Below are 18022 nucleotides of genomic sequence, written 5' to 3' on the forward strand. Positions count from 1 at the left end.
GGCAATGGTTAGTAGAGGATGACAAGGGAGTGGAATTTCACTCCTGTCCCATCCCTCTCCTACATAAAAACCCCTGTCCAAATCCCAATAAAGATTAAAAACTAAATTCCTGTCCCACTCAAATCCTGGAAGAATGAGTCCTGTCCCAACAAGATCCTGTGTTGAGTTTTCTTTAAAAAAAAAAAATATCCTAAAGCTTATTAGGCTACTATTAGAAGAGCATATTTATACATTAAAACTATGCATTCAATCAACTATAGAGCAACAAATAATTATGAAATAAGTCCAAACATAACAGCTAAAGCTTTTTGTACATATTTATTTTTTAGTGTTTTTATAGTTTGTTTTTATTGTAATTTTTAAATTCCAGCATATGTTTTATTCTTGACTGCTGCATCACTTTTCGGTCTTCTCTGGGCTGTTAAACTTATCAAACGGAGTCTATGAGTGTCCTCTGTTCATGCTGTACATGATGGTTAACCAGCCACTGTAGCTTAGCAACCTCGACCATGTGCGACTGTTTTTGTATGATGTCTAGAGGTCAATTGCACAAATTATTTTGACCATCTTGATGTCATTTGCATAACAAAGGTATGCACATCTGTTTGCATGCACCTTATTTAGGAAAATAATTGTTTTTCTTTTGAATTGTAATGTTTTTATGTAACATCCGGTGCTTGAACAGCACCTGCTTCAGAAAACCTTTGACTGAAGATCAAGTTCACTATAGCTTCAAACATGTCATTTTGCAGGAGGGAGTCTCTGCCCCATGCAGAGAGGAGTTCTTGCTTTGGGCTGTCCCGCAGACATGCTGCCATAACTCCTTCTTCCACCTAATTTGGGATGTCTGGGAGTCAACTAGATGCAGACAAAACCTGAGGCAGCAGAATGAATTCAGTGATACTTTGTATAATGGCTTGTGGGCTGAGAGTCCAAGTAGCAGGCAGGTAAAAGGAGGCAAGGCAACAACAATGATCCCTCAAAGAACAAAAAGAGGTGGTACTGAGACGCAGGTGGGTGAGGAAGGCCAAGCAGAGCTGATTGGGGACGTGGACACAGGTGTGTAGTAGGGTGTAGCTATCAGGTAATATTGAAAGGAGAGGAAGACATCTGGTGGACAGATAGAAAATGTCGACTACAAGTCATTGATGAAGTAGAGGTGTGGCTAAAGAAGAGGGACAAAGGAACAGACTGAGACAGCTCTCTATTCATAATGGCAAACATTTTTGTTTGTTTTTTTTGCATTGTCATGTTAAATGTAATATGTCCAGTAAGGGAGACCAGGGAAAGTTTTAACATTTTCAATTTCTCCAATCAGGAACAAACTATGAATCACCTGATTCCCTTTTCACATGCTTAGTTTAGACTTTATTGAGGGAGTAGCACCCTGTAGCAGACACAGCCAAGTTACTGAGGAAAAAAACAAAAAAGAAATTGAGGTAAGGAAGTCTTTTCATATGTTTTTGTGATAGTATTGCCTGCTTTGTAATTCAATTCATCCAATTTAAATCATGTTTATTATGTGTTTACTTAAACATCTGCCATGCAAGTTGATTCTGGTTATGTTTTAGATCTAAACTTTAGGTAAGATAGAGCTGCAGTGAAGTCCGTTCCTTACTTGCAGTGTTTGCGGCTAAGTCATTCCAGTCATATGCTCAGTACTTCCTAAACACATTGCATTACCTTGCTGTCAGCAGCCCTTTCCAACAGGGAATTAAGCTAAAGGTGACACTTAATCAATGTTGTCTTCAAAGCCAGACTTTACTGACAAAAACGGTAATTATAAGTTGCAGAACACAGGAGTTGCTGGTCTACTGCAGCTTTGATGGGATAGTTTGTTTGTGTAATTGTGAGACTTTGCCGAATCTGAAACAACCCTTAAAACAACAAAATTGCACAGTGACACAAAAACTAACTGACTGAGGCACCAGTAAACAAAGAGTTCCTGCCTTCAGCAAGGTAAAATTACTGTTTTTGTCAGTGAAGTCTGGCTTTCAAGAGAGCATAGCCTTATTTAACTTTTAGCTCAGTTACTCATCAGAAAGAACCATTTTAGGGAAGTACTTAACATATGATTGGACAAATTAGACTTAGATTTTACTGCAGAGTTTGTAGACAGATGTTTCGATATAGTTTTTCTGTTGTTAAACATAGACCCCTCTGACTTCAGTTCATCGAGAATTTTCTTATTTTTTGAGATTCTTCGTTTAACAGAGGCATACAAGAATTCAATTTAATGAATTTCATGTAATACGGGGTAAGTACAGTGAGGAGAAGTATTCCTTTCATTTGATACTGAAATTGAGTGTTTTATCTTCCCTGGTTTAATTTCCATCGAAGAGGCTGCATTTTGTATCTCAAGGCAAGGCCACTGTAATCAAATGTGGTATTCATGCAGAAAGAGGGCAGTTACATATACACATTCCTGAATCATGACCCATATGCTGTACAGAAATAATGAAAGCTTTAAGCTGCTGTCAGATATTGACGTGTGTGGGAGGACTGTTCGGGGCACCTTTCCCCGATGTCCCCTCAAGTCCTAAACACAGCAGCTGTTCAGTGGCTCTGAAACAGCCTTAATGTGCCCAAATTCACCAGAGCCAAAGACACTTTACAACTGCATATGTTATCAAATACCAACACTTTTACATAGCCTCTATTATCATATAGGCCTTCCTACACATGTACTTTGGCACTGTAAAGTTTCTCACAACAGCTGATTTTTTTTAACATGCACACACTGTGCCAAAGCAAAGAGATAACCAGCCAACTGTGGAGGCAAAATATTCAGAGCTATCTTCAAAGCCCTGTTTCTTCGGCTTCCAGTTTCTGTAAGAGACTTTTTTTCTTGATTTGGATTATTAACTGCGAGTGTGATATTTAAGACACAGCTTCAGGGGAACTGGCAATAATTTATTGTAGTTGAGTCATTATTTAGAAACAGGTGTCCTTACATGAATAGTAGGATTTGAGGGGAAATCATAGTGGAACACAGCTTCCATCTGGTGGGGAGAAAATGTAAGTGCAAATTTAACCATGGATCAAGAATCACTGATATTTTCTTATATAATAATGTGCTGTAGTCATGGATGGGTAACTGAATGGCTCTACTGGGGACAGACCCAGGGCCCCAAAGTGTTATTGGGCCTCCTGGCCTTCACTTGCAAAGTGACACCTAAATTAACATGTACCGAACAGATATGCAAAAACCTCCAAAGAGAGACAAACTGCCTAAAAAGCAACAAAAGTAACCAAAAAGATGCAAAACTACCAAAGTAAGACACAAAATGGGGGACAAAAACACTACAAAAAGACAAAAAATAACCACAAGGAGACACAAAATGACTGGTAACAAAACCACAAAATGATGCATATTGGCTAGAGATGTGTAACCACCACAAAGTCTGTGTTCTATGTAGAAGAGGTGGTGGGGCCCTTTGCATACCTGCGCCCAGGGGCCCATCATCTTGGAGTCTGCTCATGGCTGTACTGGTGGGACCATATTGTAGGGGCCTGGCAAACCCTGATCATCAAAAGATCATCAAGGAAACATCAGTTTTCTTGTACTATGTTCAGATACCTTTCACAAGCATTTTAAACTTGGACATCTAAGAACATTTGTTTGATTTCTTTTAAAAAACATGGAAAAAAACACAATGAGCATCTTGCCAAGAAATGTTGTGCAAACTGCAAAAAATTGTAAAAGCTATTTATAATTACATATCTAAAATTATGTAATAGATTTTTTATTTTTTTTTACTTTGATCTTCTTTTTACTTATTTTCAGGTAATTTTCTTAAAATTCATTCATTTCTTGCCATTTTTTGGGCCCTATCATGTTAAATTGCTTAGATGTCAAAGGGTTAAATCAGTGTTTAGTTTGATGACAGCGTAATGCTACTACAGTCCAAAGTAACCATTTATTTGCATGTATCTTTTTAATGGATGAGATTAGAGTACACTTATTGTTGTTATGTGCCTTTCACAATTCTGTTCAGATTTTCCAACCAAAAAACGGGCCAGAAATAAGATTCAGCAGTAGGGACTGGATCACTTGTTTGGTGGGTTTAAACATGTACTAACCTAAACACATCCTCTCACTAGTCTGCATCTTCTGTTTCAAAGTTGCAACCCTGTCATATTTTCAAATATTCTCGCTACAAAATGCACTAGATTGATCCAGGGTACAAAGAGGGACATAGGAGTTTGAACATCGTGTTGATATAATGATGTTTTTCTGCAGATAATTGTATTAATACCAAAACAGCAGCAGTCCAGACAATCTTGAAATTGAGGTAGTTGTAGGGGCTGCTCACATCACAGCAGTGACTCAGATTAGCAAGAAAGACAAGATTGCTCTGCAGGCGGACTATTTCTCTCCCTCGTACAGCAAAACCGCAACAATCTCAGCATGTGGGATTCTTTTAGAGCCCATTTTTGGCTGATAAAATGAATCTTCAATATTTCAAAATTGGCTCATTATTTCCAATCATTCCTGCCCTTCTCTAATCCTGCAACTCATGTACTACGCAGCAAGAGACCCGGTGCAGGAGAAAATTGTCTGTTTTACAGCGCTCCGTGGACCAAGAGCAACCTGCCCAGTTGGAAGCAAAATCCTGGATTTGGGTTAAAGCTTGAGCCAAATCAGCAGTGATGGAAGAAGTACTCAGAACTTTTGGCAATACCACAGCGTAGAAATACTCACAAGTTTAAGTTCTGCATTCCAAATCTAATTTACATTAGAAAAAGTACAAAATATACAAAATATTAGCATCAAAATATACTTAAAGTACCAAAAGTATTCACTATGCAGAGAGGCCTGTTTCAGAATGATGTATATTATATTATTGGATTATACTGCAATTATTGATGCCTACATGCCCTGATTTAATCGTATTATGTCAGAATATGTAAACTTTATTGTAGTTATGTAATACATTTTGTGGTAGTGATTATGAGACAATGAGCCCCTGGGCACAGATATGCAAAAAGTCCCACTACTTCTACTACATAGGAGCAAGACGTCTGTTTTTTTAGTTTTGCCTCTTTTTTTCTTTTCTCATCTTTGTTGTGCATCTTTTTGTCAGAATTTTTTAGTGCCCTGTGGTTGTTTTTGTCTCTGTGTAGTCGTTTCGTGTCTCTCAGTCACACCCTTGCATCTCATCAAGGTCATTTTGTGTGTCTTTGATGTATATTTGTGTCTTTTCGGTTGTTTTTTTTGTCTCTTTATAGTTCCTACCTGCATCTCTCTGTGGTTGTTTAACGTCTCTTTTTGGTGGTTTGGTGTTTCTTTATGTAATTCTGTGTTTTTTTATATATATATTGCTTTCTTTCTTAGTCGTTAGTCATAAATATCTAAAGTAAGCTGATATATAATAATTAGAGAATTGTTCAAACATTTTAATCTGTAACTACTGGATATGTAAGGCTATCTCTAGGCATGTTTTAAAAAAAACTTTACTTTGAAGCAATTCAAGTCAAAGATTTCCACAAAAAAGTTTTTCCTAGTGTTCCTAGAGTTTATATAAAATGCAAGAGCCATTTATCTTTCCAAAAATAAAAGGATATGCAGCAAGTAAACCTGTCTCTTGTCCATAGCTCCATTAGGGATTACAGTGGGTCTAATGGTAAATCAATGTTCAAAATGGCCCTCTGTTGATTTTTTTACACCTCACAAAAAGAGAATTTCTACATACATGACACAATTATATTCCTTCATTGCTTGCAAAAGGAAAACATCAGTAAAAACATGTTGGTGTTCTTCAGTGGAAAGGTTCTGATCGATACCAGAGAGCTCTACACTACTTTTAGACCAGGGAAGGGCCGAGAGGGAAAGGTGCGGCACAATAACTCCACAGTTCAGCCCGCTCTTATCACATCTCATCAGCCTGTTAAGTCAGTGGTCCATAAAACTGTCTCCAGTGTGATATGCCATCATCACATCACACCCTAATTTTCCTGAACAACACCTTACAGTCGAATGAGCATGCTTTGCAATGCATAACCGGAGTGCGATGGTGAATTAGGCACCAGGGGACACCTCCAACTCTTACCGCTTATTAAACCTCAACTACACTTTCAGAACTTTGCCATGCCAGCCCAAGCAGAGACGAAGCTTCCCCTTAACAGCAAAGTGTTGCACACATTGTTTTGTCAAGTCCCTCATTCACTCACTGACTCCAACTCCTAACTAGACGGCATATGGCAAAGTTAAATTGTGTGTGCTCACATTCACTGTATGCTATTTGTGCATTGCTGTGTTTGCACAATGTAGATGTGGAGAATAATGTTGGGTAATTAGGAAGTGTGTGTCTGCCTGCCTGTCTTGACTGTATGTCTACAAGTGCACACAGAATGCAAAATGACTCCCATAGCTGCCTTTGTCTCCCTCTGGGCCTCCCAGACTTCCCAAGCTGAACAGATCCAGCCAGACTGCTGCCCTCTCAGGGTCCAGACTGATTAACAAGCAGCAGAATAAACGCCAGCCAGTTAAATTGTATGTAACTTTTTAGTTCGCACTAATAGTGTGACCTTTATTGATTTCTTGTCTCTGCCTTCAGCTTGGCGAAACACTAATGGCATTGGTCAATAAAAACCACAAAGTTGAAGTTCTTAATACCCCTCCCCCTGTGTTGACCACATCCCTAAAAATAGCCACTCAACCTCCCTCAGAGTCCAGCGAGCTCTTGCCATGACAGCGTTTATTCAGTATGAGCTGAACTGTGTCCTCATTTTGTTTCCGAACTACCAATGTAAGGAGGCAAACACACTGAGCCGTTCGCCAAACACATCTATTCTGACTCCCGCCCCTGCTAACTTCCATTCAGATGGCCAGGCCACATTCAGTGAGTACCCTGCGTCTTTAAATCAATACATTTATAACATGATGAGCAGAGCATAAAGTAACACAACGACTTGGGTGCGCAAATCGAAAAAACAAACAGCAGTTTCAGCATCTCGCACGGCACTCTGGGACCTACTGCTTCAAAGAATTACATTCAAGAACAAGTTTACAATGAAAAAAAAGCCCTGTGTATGTGTAGCTACCACCCACTGTTTTATTGACTGGTAATGTCAATGTGTACCCCTGCCTGCTGATGTCTTTCCCTCCACTCTTGGCACTTATTGAGCTTTGCAGAAAGAAATATTATGAGCACGAGTTCAATAGAGCTGAAATTATTCCCACTTCCCTCCCAGTGAAAAACAACCGTCTCCTCTTGTGTCTTTCTCCAAACTTCTCAACCCTGAACTTTGTTGAGAATCTGTTTCTGCCGAGGCCCTTTGAATGTGAGCCTCTCCTTTGCTTTGCAGGTACATGGCTGAATTCAGAGAAGCAGAGGCAGCTGAAGGCGATTCTCTCACACACGGTGATGCAGCCACTCGTAAGTCAAAGTTCTAGGAAGGGGGACCCCCTGTGGTGCCGCTCCCCCACAGTAAGAGAAGCAGCCGCAGCCGCAGCCAGCAGCTAGTATCGATTCACCTTGCAGCCTTGAGCCTGCTGTCACAGACTGTATATATCACTTTATTTAATCCACTGTTAAATAGGGTCTAATTAGAAATCTGTCCAGCGGATGTGTTTTAGTTAAAGGGCGGTCTGCGGCTAAGTTGCAAGTCAAACGATACTGCCTGTTGTGTATCACTTTTTTGTTGTGTTGCTCTCTTTTCGGTAACAGTGAAATAAGGATTTTATTCTGATGATGGATTTGGATCTGAGTGCTATTGACAGTGTCTGCAAAGAGAAGGCAAATGATGCAAATAAACCCTCTCGTGGGGGATTAGCCCGTTTGCTATTTGAAAAGTACTTACAGTAAGTCTGCTAATTGTGGTTAATGTTTGCTGGTCCCTTGACTCAATCTAATGACAGATTGCAGATAGCAATGCCACTTGTCACTTGAAGCAGCATTTACTGTACAGCATGCATGCTTGGTAGCATCTTTTAACTACTATCATTTAGAGTCGCAGAGGCACATGCCAGCTTATACTGTAATTTGTACAATTAATAGGAGTGTGTATTTCACCACTCTGAGCATAAATGTTAGAAGTAAAACTTAAAGAGTTTTTTTAAAACATGATGCAGCAGTCATTTCTTTAAGTGGTCTACAAAGTATACTTCAGTGTTATATTATTGTGCTCCTAAAAACATTTAAACGCATGCCCACAAAATCTTGGCACCAGAGCTGAAAAACACAACATAGAGCTATGTAAAATAGGGAAGCAGATTGTGTGAAACTATGAAATCACAAAAGCATAATTTTAATCAGAGATACAGGGTTCCCCAATTTAAAAATGCCAGACTGAGGCACTCTTTTCTTGTACCAGTCAATCCTAAAATTAAATATGGAGCTTAATTCCGGATCAAATGTGCATTAAAAAATCTTGAATATATTGTTTTGGTTATTGTTATGTTCAAAGTAAAGTATGTGTCCTTGTTTCTTGTCTTTAAGGTCCAGGATTTTGGTGCATCTATAGGCAGAAATGGAATGTAATATTCATAATTATGTTTTTTTCTACACACTTGGCAACCTCACTGCTAGATGCCACTAAATCCTACACATAAGACAATGTTTGCCTTAGTTGATGTTGCAAATGCTGTAATGCTAGACAAAAACATTACTTGATCCAACAAAGTATTATCGTCATCATTATCATCATTTTTGCATTTGTAGTATCATTTTTTTAGTTGTGATTTTCAAGAAAAAAAAATGAATATCCAATCTAAATTTATTTTTGTTACTAAAAAATGTCTTGTGCTTTTCGATAGACCCATATTTGAGCAGTTGCCTATTCCTCTGTGACTGTATCTTACACACTGTGAGTAGACACTGTAGTGACATCTGCATGCCAGTGTTTATCATTGAGACTTTGGAATTGATTGATTAGCCTAATACATGCAAACCTGCTAAGTGGTTTGTGTTTAACAGCTGAAGAAATTAAGGACATTTAGGAGAGTACTGTACTCACACACAGTCGAGATATACCTTTTCTAACTTTGTGAGGCTTAAAACCTTTCTCCACCACTTTTCAGGGGGAAGTATTGGACTGTTTCACTTCATTTATCTACAAAGTTTCAATTAAAGTTTATCCAACCACTGCAGTAACTTTGTAGATTTCACTTTACTGTAGCCTATGTCAGCATTTTACTTTCAGTAAGTACATCATCAGACTCACAACCCATACAACTTACACTGAAATACGGCTTTCAGATTAACGCATCAATTATTTTAAAGTAGTATGAATTATGTTCATATTACTGGCAACACTTGTTTACAAGTTAAAAAAAATGTTTTGTCCAATTTTTTTCTGATGGCTTAGAAAAGTTCAATCAATATTTGTGAACATGAGCTTCTTTCTCTCTCTCTCAAATCCCAAAACCAGAGAAGTAAGTCTAAAATGTGTATTAAGTCTGAGCTACTCCATAGACAGTGAACAGGAGACCCACAGAATGTTTGTTTTCTTTTTTTTTATACCCAAATTGACTTTATTCTATTGTAATGATCTCCATTATTAAACAGAAAATCTACCCATATACTCAGAAACTCTCATGGCCACTCTCAATGTCATCTAACATCTTTCCAAATTCATTGTCTATGGAACAGCTCCAGATATTACTTGATGTCATAAAAAAATTAGTTTTAGCACTTAACTTTGGGATTTTTGAGAGAGCTGTTCATGCTTACTAACATTTTTGGACTGTCTTAAACTGTCGGAATAACGTATGAATTTTCCAAACAGGTGTAGTTCCCCTTTAATGGCTTTAACTTGTACTCTGCCTTTTCATGGAGGACACTTTAACAATGCACAGCTGTAAATGATAAACTTAATCAAGGCTGTCATGGCTTACTGAGACACTCAAATAGAAAGGAGCCATCGTTAATGTTATTAGTAACACCCGTGCTGCTCCTGTCAAAGTCTGTGCAGTGGAAAAAAGGGCAATATTTTAGGCTTCATTGTGTTGCTACTTTTACTTAAGTATTTGCAGTAGTTTTTTTTTAACACTGTTTAGTAGGAAGGTGTTTTACAAACATGCTCAGTCATGTCACTAAAGCTCACATTTCTTGCAGCCTTTTTCCTCAGTTGAAGTAGTGCATATTTGCCTCTGGGTGTCGCTCCAGAGCGTCTAATAGCGCTCCTGTGCGCTTTATTCCGCCGCTATCGCCCCCCTCTGCCTGCCTTGTACTGTGTGTGCGTGTGTGTTGTGTGTCGGATAGAAAGTCAGCCTGGTTTCCAGCTGAGTGCTTGCTCTCTCACAGTGTGTGTGTGTGTGTGTGTGTTGTCATTATTATCCACTCTGCTCCCAGCTCAGAATGGCCAGATTCACTCAGACTGAAACAAGAAGGCAGCACCATCCACAGCAGCCCCAGCCCGCTCACTCCAGCCTGGTTTTCACCGGACCGGGGGCACCACCGACCCAACAACCACTACTACTTATCCCACATCAGCACCAGTACCCTCAGATCACATTTCCGAAACCCATGAACGGGTCAGAACCCATTTCAATTCATCCGGAGAGCGGCAACATGAAAGACCAAGATGCCATTAAGCTGTTTATCGGGCAGATACCGCGGAACTTGGAAGAAAAAGACCTGAAACCCCTGTTTGAACAGTTTGGGAAAATCCACGAACTGACAGTTCTCAAGGACCGATACACCGGCATGCACAAAGGTAACGTGTCGCCCCTCAAATGGCTGCGAGGCCCATAGAAAGCTTAATATCTTTTTTTATTATTTCCTGCACATTTTAAACTCATTTGTGTTGACATATATGGCGAAAAATATCACTTTTGTTTACATTTATGGGTAATCCAGATACTACTCCAAACAATTCATCATGTGCATCACATATTTTCATCTAACATTCATGACGCTTGTCATTTTGTCCCAGTTATGATTGCTTTGTTTATAAAGTTCTCTAATATTTTGCATTTCCATCTTGATGATGTCACATTTTTATTAGGTACACTGACATGCAAAATGGGAGATTTACAAAAACAGGGAGCGCGTGCAGTATCATAACTGATAGGGTGACAAACTGTGTTGGTCATGTTCTGTGTTTTATTGCTATTTTCTTAACACGCTCTTAAGTGGGGCAGAGGCGCTTGGAAAGGATGCATTTTTAAAGAGCCTTCCCTTTTGCCAGTCCCGTCTTTTGCGAAAGGGGCGGCATCATTTATTCATCCCTATACGCTTCCTTTAACATCTCCCCCATGTGCGAACGGAGGCTGGGTTTCAGCAAAACCCACCCGACACAGAGAAATCAGTCCAATATACCACAATGTCTCCAAAGGGCGCAAGAAACTGTCGCAAGATGACGGACGTCGCCACGGAGAGTGGGCAGAGATGCTGCGCTGCTTGTGCTGAAATGGAAGGTTGAGGAGAGGCGGAGGGGCGTACATCCACTCTGCTCACACTACACACACACACCACACACACACACACACACACACACACACACACACACACACACACACACACACACACACACTGTGACAACTTCCACCTTCTATAATGAAGTTGGTTATCAAGGATGTGCGCTGGAGATCACTGCCTGGGTGGGAAAACCATTTCACAATACGTGTCCCCCCACCACCACCCCTCACAGTCGATCCACGCAGTATAGACGTCATCATCATCATCATCATCATCATCATCATCATCATCATCAGCATCATCACTTTCAGCCAACTTTCATTTTTGCTCTCAGGTTGCAAGAAAAAAACCACAGCCTCTTGAGATCTGTACAGTAAATTGGCCAAAATGATCACAATGACATTCATGTAAAAGACTGATCATGAAATGATATTAATGGCTGCCTCCAGTATCAAAATTGTCAGTCTTGTTGCAATTATAATTTGCAACACCATGTTCACGCTGTATTCTTTTGCCCAACATTTATGGTTTATTTAATGTGTGCTTTTTTAGTGTCACACACCAAAAACATAGCCATGACTCTCATTTTGTCAAAGTATTTGTCAAGAAAAAAAGAAAGCTTTTTTTTCCCCCTAAATTTAATTTCGCGTCTTGGATTTTCCATCTCCTGCAGAGCAGATGTTGATATGAAGGATGTTAGTACAGGAGATAAGCCTTTTATTGCAGTGGCATTTAGAAAAGACAAATGACGATCTGTGACAGTAATGTAAATGCCATTTGCAAACAATGTCTTCGATGCCATATAGAATCACCATCAAAAACATTACATTTGTATCCATTACAAAGTAGTGCACAACTGTTACAAAGCCCATGTTTTGAGGCTGTTTAAAAAATAGATTTTTTGGCCCTATATATTCATTAATATGATTGACATCAAGGGATTGATCACACAGTCTTAAAGGATGCAGTTTTGCAACAAAGAAAAAACTTAATAAGATTATTTTAAATAATGCATAAGTAACAGAAACCAATACAAAGAAAAAAGTAAACATATATATATATACATGGGCATGCATGTTCATGCTACAATTATAGTGATCTAATAAAAATGATCTAGTCTGCAAAATCTAAAAATCTGGATCAAAACATGCTAATGAAGGTTTCCTGCTGGATGTACCACTAGATTTGTGCAATCGTAGCTTCTATTAGCCAAATATTTCATGAAGCCACTCTCCTGATTCTCCAGTGTTTATTTGGAACAGAAGACATCTCTTCAGTGTAGCATTCATCGGTACATTGTGTGTGCATGTGTGTGCATACATATACTAAAATGTCATTGCCCGTGTTGCATAATGATTGCAGTATTTAGTTCACGAGGGATTGTCGCCTGATAATGGCATCACGGAAAAGTCAATTTAGGCTCTTAGTCGTATTTTTATAGACCAGATATAGAGCTTTGATAGATCTGTGTATAATTCAATTAAAATGTATGGCACAGTTACAGCAATGGAATAAATTCAGTCATTTATTATTGGTAGTACTTTAGCATAAACACAGCAAATTATTTGCTCACCTATTGCTTTTTTTCTTCACATTAAGATAATAACTTATATCAATTATTACATCATTCATGGTCTGGTGGTAAAAGTAAACGGAATAAAAACATTTTTTGGTATTCAGTGAAATCTCTTTCTCAGGTCTCTTGTCAGTTTAAAATGCAAAAATCAAATTTTAAAAGAGCTGTGAAACAAAGTGAAATCGCCCTTTTTAAGCATATGAAGTCGGAAATAATCCTGTTAACTTTTCGTCATCTATTGTATGCCAATCATCAGTTTTGTTTCAGCTTATTAAATGAAAAACATTAGCTTGTCTAAATGCAGGTAGATGAAGTTATCTCTATGATCTGAGTTAAGTATAATAAGAACTTCATCCTAAATGTACTTCTCAATGTGACTTTTAAAAAAAAAAAAAAAAAAACTTTATTCTTCAACTTACAAACAACAAATTAATTTTAAACAAGTACTGTTCTGTCCAATTAAATGGCTTAAAATGTAATGAATCCAGTCCACACAATTAACAATATATAATCAATCCCTAATATGCCAATGATCTCTGATGAGGTTATTTTATAGTTAATCGTATTATTAGGGCAGAAAAAAGGATTATGAGTATGGATCCTGATGAAAAGACTGGAACAGCACCCTCACACAGGCATATTCAGACCGACAAAAACATTGATGGACAGAGGGATGAAAACACACACACACACACACACACACACACACACACACACACAATTTTCATCACTGTAAGTGTTGTTTGTAGTTTGTAGTCATTCCACTTATTCTTTCAATTCGATTTTCATTTCAACCACATTGCACTCCATGTGTGTTTATCATTTCCTCTTTTCTTATGCAACTATTTTTTCCCCCTGGTAATCCATGAGGGAAAACACGGAATTAGTTTGTAAAGCGTGATAATAATGCATGGCCATAATAACTTGACTCAAGAGGATTAGCAAATGTGCATTGTCTGAAGCAGCAGTCTCTTGAGTGATCAGCTGGTTGCCTCCCTAAACAGTGGCTGCCTCTGCCAATTAAAAATTCAGTCTAGTCTGCCTCTTCAAATGATTAATTCTGCCCACGCTGTCGATGGCCTGCCAATTATTGTCGCCCAATTGGTATTAATAGGTAGAGGATTTCCTGATGTTGAATTTATCACAGACTGTGAAAACTTCTCCCCTTGGCTCTAATTAGCTTCCACTTATAACACGTGCACAACACACACTTGTACATTTGTATATAAGCTGAACCACGGCTTCAATCTGTATTCTTATTTTATTAATGTGTTTTTATTTATGTGTTAAGGCTGCCGTTTTCAGATCATTTATTATTATGGTGTACAAATGGACAGTTCTGCTATGCAAAAATGGACATGAAAAGCACTGAGAGCAGTGCTGGATCTGTTTCAGTGTGGATATTTGTTGAATTGCTCTATTTGTCTGAACAGATTTTAATCCTATGAGTTTGGTTTAGACTGACTAATCTTCCCCCATGCAGTTAAGTAACAAGAGCTCAAACTAGAGAGACAGAAAAAGGAAGAAAATATATATTTTTCCTTCAGGTGTTATTCAGCACAGCAGACGGACAGACAGACAAAACAATCCCCATGCTGCTTCAATCTGCCGGCCAACTCAGCGCGGGTATCAATATTAAACTAGTGTCGGGTGTCATTGTGTTAATGCATTTATAAATGGACCAGAGATATTGCCGTAGACCCCAGCCAAGCAGAAGCACATTAAATCACAGAATAATCTAATGAAATATTTATTCAAGTTTGTATTTTTTCCTCCCTCTGAGCTAGGCTGATGGATGGCGTTCCTCTGTGGGTTGCCCTCCCAATAAAAAAAGAGAAAATGATGGAAACAGGAGTAGTTGGAACATTGCATATGCATCAATCCTAACTGCAGTTTTCATATGTGAAATGATACCTGAAAGGCAGTATTAAAGCAAGCTGTGGTTTGTTGAGGCCTCTCTCTCTCTCCTTTGACATGATGGAAGTGAGAGTGCATCTACACGTTTCCATATTGTGTGTGCCTTATGGAAAGTGTCAAAGATCACGGAACTGCTGTAGGACAGCGTCCCCCCTGGGGAAACAGATGGGATAAATTCACTTACAGACTATAAACAGAGCTGCAGAAGTGATATGGACGGCACATACACAACACTCTGTGATGATATTACTGATTTCACAGACATCAGAGGCGCATATGCCGGTATGTCCATTGTACGGTTGCTAATGTTGTTAAACAGTTTCATAAAAGGTTTGAAGAAGGAATTTATTCCGTATGTGAAAACAGAGACACAGGGAAAAGTATTGCCTTGCAGTTGTGTGTGCAGTGATTTGATTTAACAAATCCAGAGTAAAATCTTCTGTCAGGGCTAGTGAGCGAAGGCCACCGAGCCAAGCTAATGCAGTAACAACGCTTGCTTCGCAATCTTTAAACGTCTGTAAATATTGTAATAAGCAACAGGGCTTTCCTCATAAAAGATGCAGCAGCTCAACTGGTATGACAGGCGCTATGGGCCTTGACTTCAGGATGAGGAGCGCTGCCTCCCTCTCTCTGTTCCTCTTTTCCGTTGGTTTTCCAAGGAGATTGCCAATCTCACACGCCGACAAGGCCGCACTCTGCTGGAGGTTAGCGTCCGCACACCAAACTCACCAGGCTTTTATTCTGTGTCTGCTTCTTCTCCCTTAATCCCTGCCCGAGAGAGCCTTTCAAATGGATTGATTTCCTGCACCAATGCAACATTCATTATGGCTCGCAGTATATTATGCTTTCAGTATGTTGGTAGTGCCGTCATTCCGACCTTTCTAGAATATGTTTGCTCTTAATAGGTGCCTCGAGCAGGGATATTGGAAGATGCACTGTGAGGTTTATGGGAAAACACACAACAATTTTATTACTTAGACACTTGTTTACGAAACTATACTCTACATCTATATTTCATTAAATGGGCTAAGTGAAGCTCTGTGTGGTTGTTTGTTTAAGATTGTGGACAACTCCTACATTCACATGCACACTAATAATATTATTCTAAATATGACAAAATTCTAAATTTGATGCAGATCATATAGATAGCATACTCTGTTTTCATTTTTCAAATCAGGTCCTATTCTGAATTTAGCACTTTCTGATTAAGACGTGAGATATGCTTTTATTTGGGTTTAATAGCGTTCGTTTGGATATATGTAAAATGTTGCCACACTAACCCTTAAAAAAAGGTTGTAGAAAGAATGGAAGAGGGACACTGTGTTTGCATGGTCAACAACTCTGCTACTGGTGTAAAATTTAGAAAAAGCGTTGCACAAACAACGGCGGTTCCATTTTTTAATTTCTTGATATGAAGCCATGTAAGTCTGCATTAACTTGCACCGCTGAATGTAAATAGGAACATTAGTGAAATATTAATTTCAATTAGCCATGTAAAAAGTTAAGTAGGGATTTTATCTTTTTCACAATCAGGGCAAAAAAAGAGTTTATTTTGTCCATGTAAACCATAGAATGTATTGACAAAGCTACTGTGATGCCACCCACAGTTTACTGTCCTGTTCCTGTTTTAAAGCCTCAAGTTAGGCATTTTTGGCCATCACAATCTTGGATTTTTGGAGCCAGAAATGACCATATTTGGGCGAGAGGCTTGAGCTGCATAAGACTTTCCCACTTTATGTACATTCACTGTCACTGCTCTTTTTCTTTGAATTAGCTGAATTAGAGGGTGTTTTTTAAAACTCCTGTAGTGACATTGCCAAATAATACGTAAAACTGCATCAAAATGTTACACCTCCCCACCCACAGTCCTTTCATTGCAGTTCTACATTTTACACAGACCTCGTTATGGTGCTATTACATTGTTAAATGTGGCTATAGACCGAGCTAATGCCTGACAGACAGTCTGTAGCTCAAAGCGGTATGCCCTTAGTTATGCACAAGTTTAAGCCTGAATAAAATGTAATTGGGTTATACAAGCATTCACCCCGGTACATTGTCATAAACAGAAATTAGCTACAGATACCAAAACAGCTTTTTGTACCAGGCTGTAAACACATTTATTTCTGCTGTCATGCTGTGAAGTTAGGCATTTCAACATGAGGATAGATGGGGATTGACTAGCTTCTGGAATCAGCCTCAAGTGGCCATGAACAGGAACTGTAGTTTTTCGGACTGCCGCATTTGCTTCACTTCACAGTCTCTGAGGTTGCTGCTTGATGTAAATGTCTCGGTGTCAGCGTTTGGAGCCATTGTTATTATGGAGGTTTAAAGTACTTAAAAGGTTTTTCCATCATTTGGTTACCTGGAAGTGAACCTAACCAAGTCTTGGTGTTTGCTTGTTGCTTGCAGTAGTTTGTTGATACAAATGTTTTGTTGATTTCATTGTTGCTGTTATATAATCATGTTGTAATTGTATCCTAAAATGCTTTTCAAGAAGTATTTAAAAAGAACCAGTGTTGTTTGAAAAAGGGAAGCTTTCTATTATCCATTTATTTGATACAATAAGAAAGACGGTAATGTTTAATTTCTTTTAAAACTGTCAACATAACATCGTCATTTTGCCATTTATGGCTGTGCAAACAGGATTTGAGGCTGAATTATTTTTGGTGTGTTATAGGTCACATTTCTCTTCTAAAGGTAGAGTCGGTAAAGGCACATCGCCTTCTTGTTCATGCACAAAGGTCATAGCTATTTCCTTAGTCTAAATAGAGGGATAGAAGGCTATCTATTTTGTATGGGTAGCTTAGCAGAGAGTGCCATTGCCTACAGAGCAGAGTGTACTCTATGACGGGGGGGTTATAAAGGCACAGAGGGGGGGAAAAAAAGGAGAGATCGAGGGAGGAGGGGGTTGGTGGTTTCTGTTCGAATAGCATGAGCTCTTTAATGTTGTGTTTGAGCCTGGCTGGGCACAGATTCATTTTAGATGGAAAATGAAATAACAAGGGAGAGGGGAGAGAGGAGATTTTAATGCAATGTTTTGTGATAATCCCTCTCCATTTTGGAATGGTTCAGGAGAACTCATGCGATAAAGCCTTGTACAAGCCTGGAAAATAATAAGTTATTTGTCTTGCCTTATAGTACTGTGCCCTTGGAGGGCTCGCTA

The 18022-nt window shown here is 38.8% G+C and overlaps 1 protein-coding gene across 6 annotated transcripts in view; it reads left to right on the top strand.

Annotated features, from left to right (window-relative positions):
* Positions 1-10234: 10234 nt before the first annotated feature.
* Positions 10235-18022, top strand: part of celf5a (cugbp, Elav-like family member 5a) — a 217865-nt gene continuing 210077 nt past the window's right edge. For all 6 annotated transcript variants that reach the window (XM_042482195.1, XM_042482205.1, XM_042482200.1 and 3 more), the window contains exon 1: positions 10235-10662. In XM_042482195.1, the coding sequence (XP_042338129.1) occupies positions 10305-10662 (358 nt within the window). In that variant the 5' untranslated portion in view covers positions 10235-10304. The remainder of the gene's footprint in view (positions 10663-18022) is intronic.

Source organism: Plectropomus leopardus, chromosome 3, assembly GCF_008729295.1.
Source record: "Plectropomus leopardus isolate mb chromosome 3, YSFRI_Pleo_2.0, whole genome shotgun sequence".
Classification (NCBI taxonomy): domain Eukaryota; kingdom Metazoa; phylum Chordata; class Actinopteri; order Perciformes; family Serranidae; genus Plectropomus; species Plectropomus leopardus.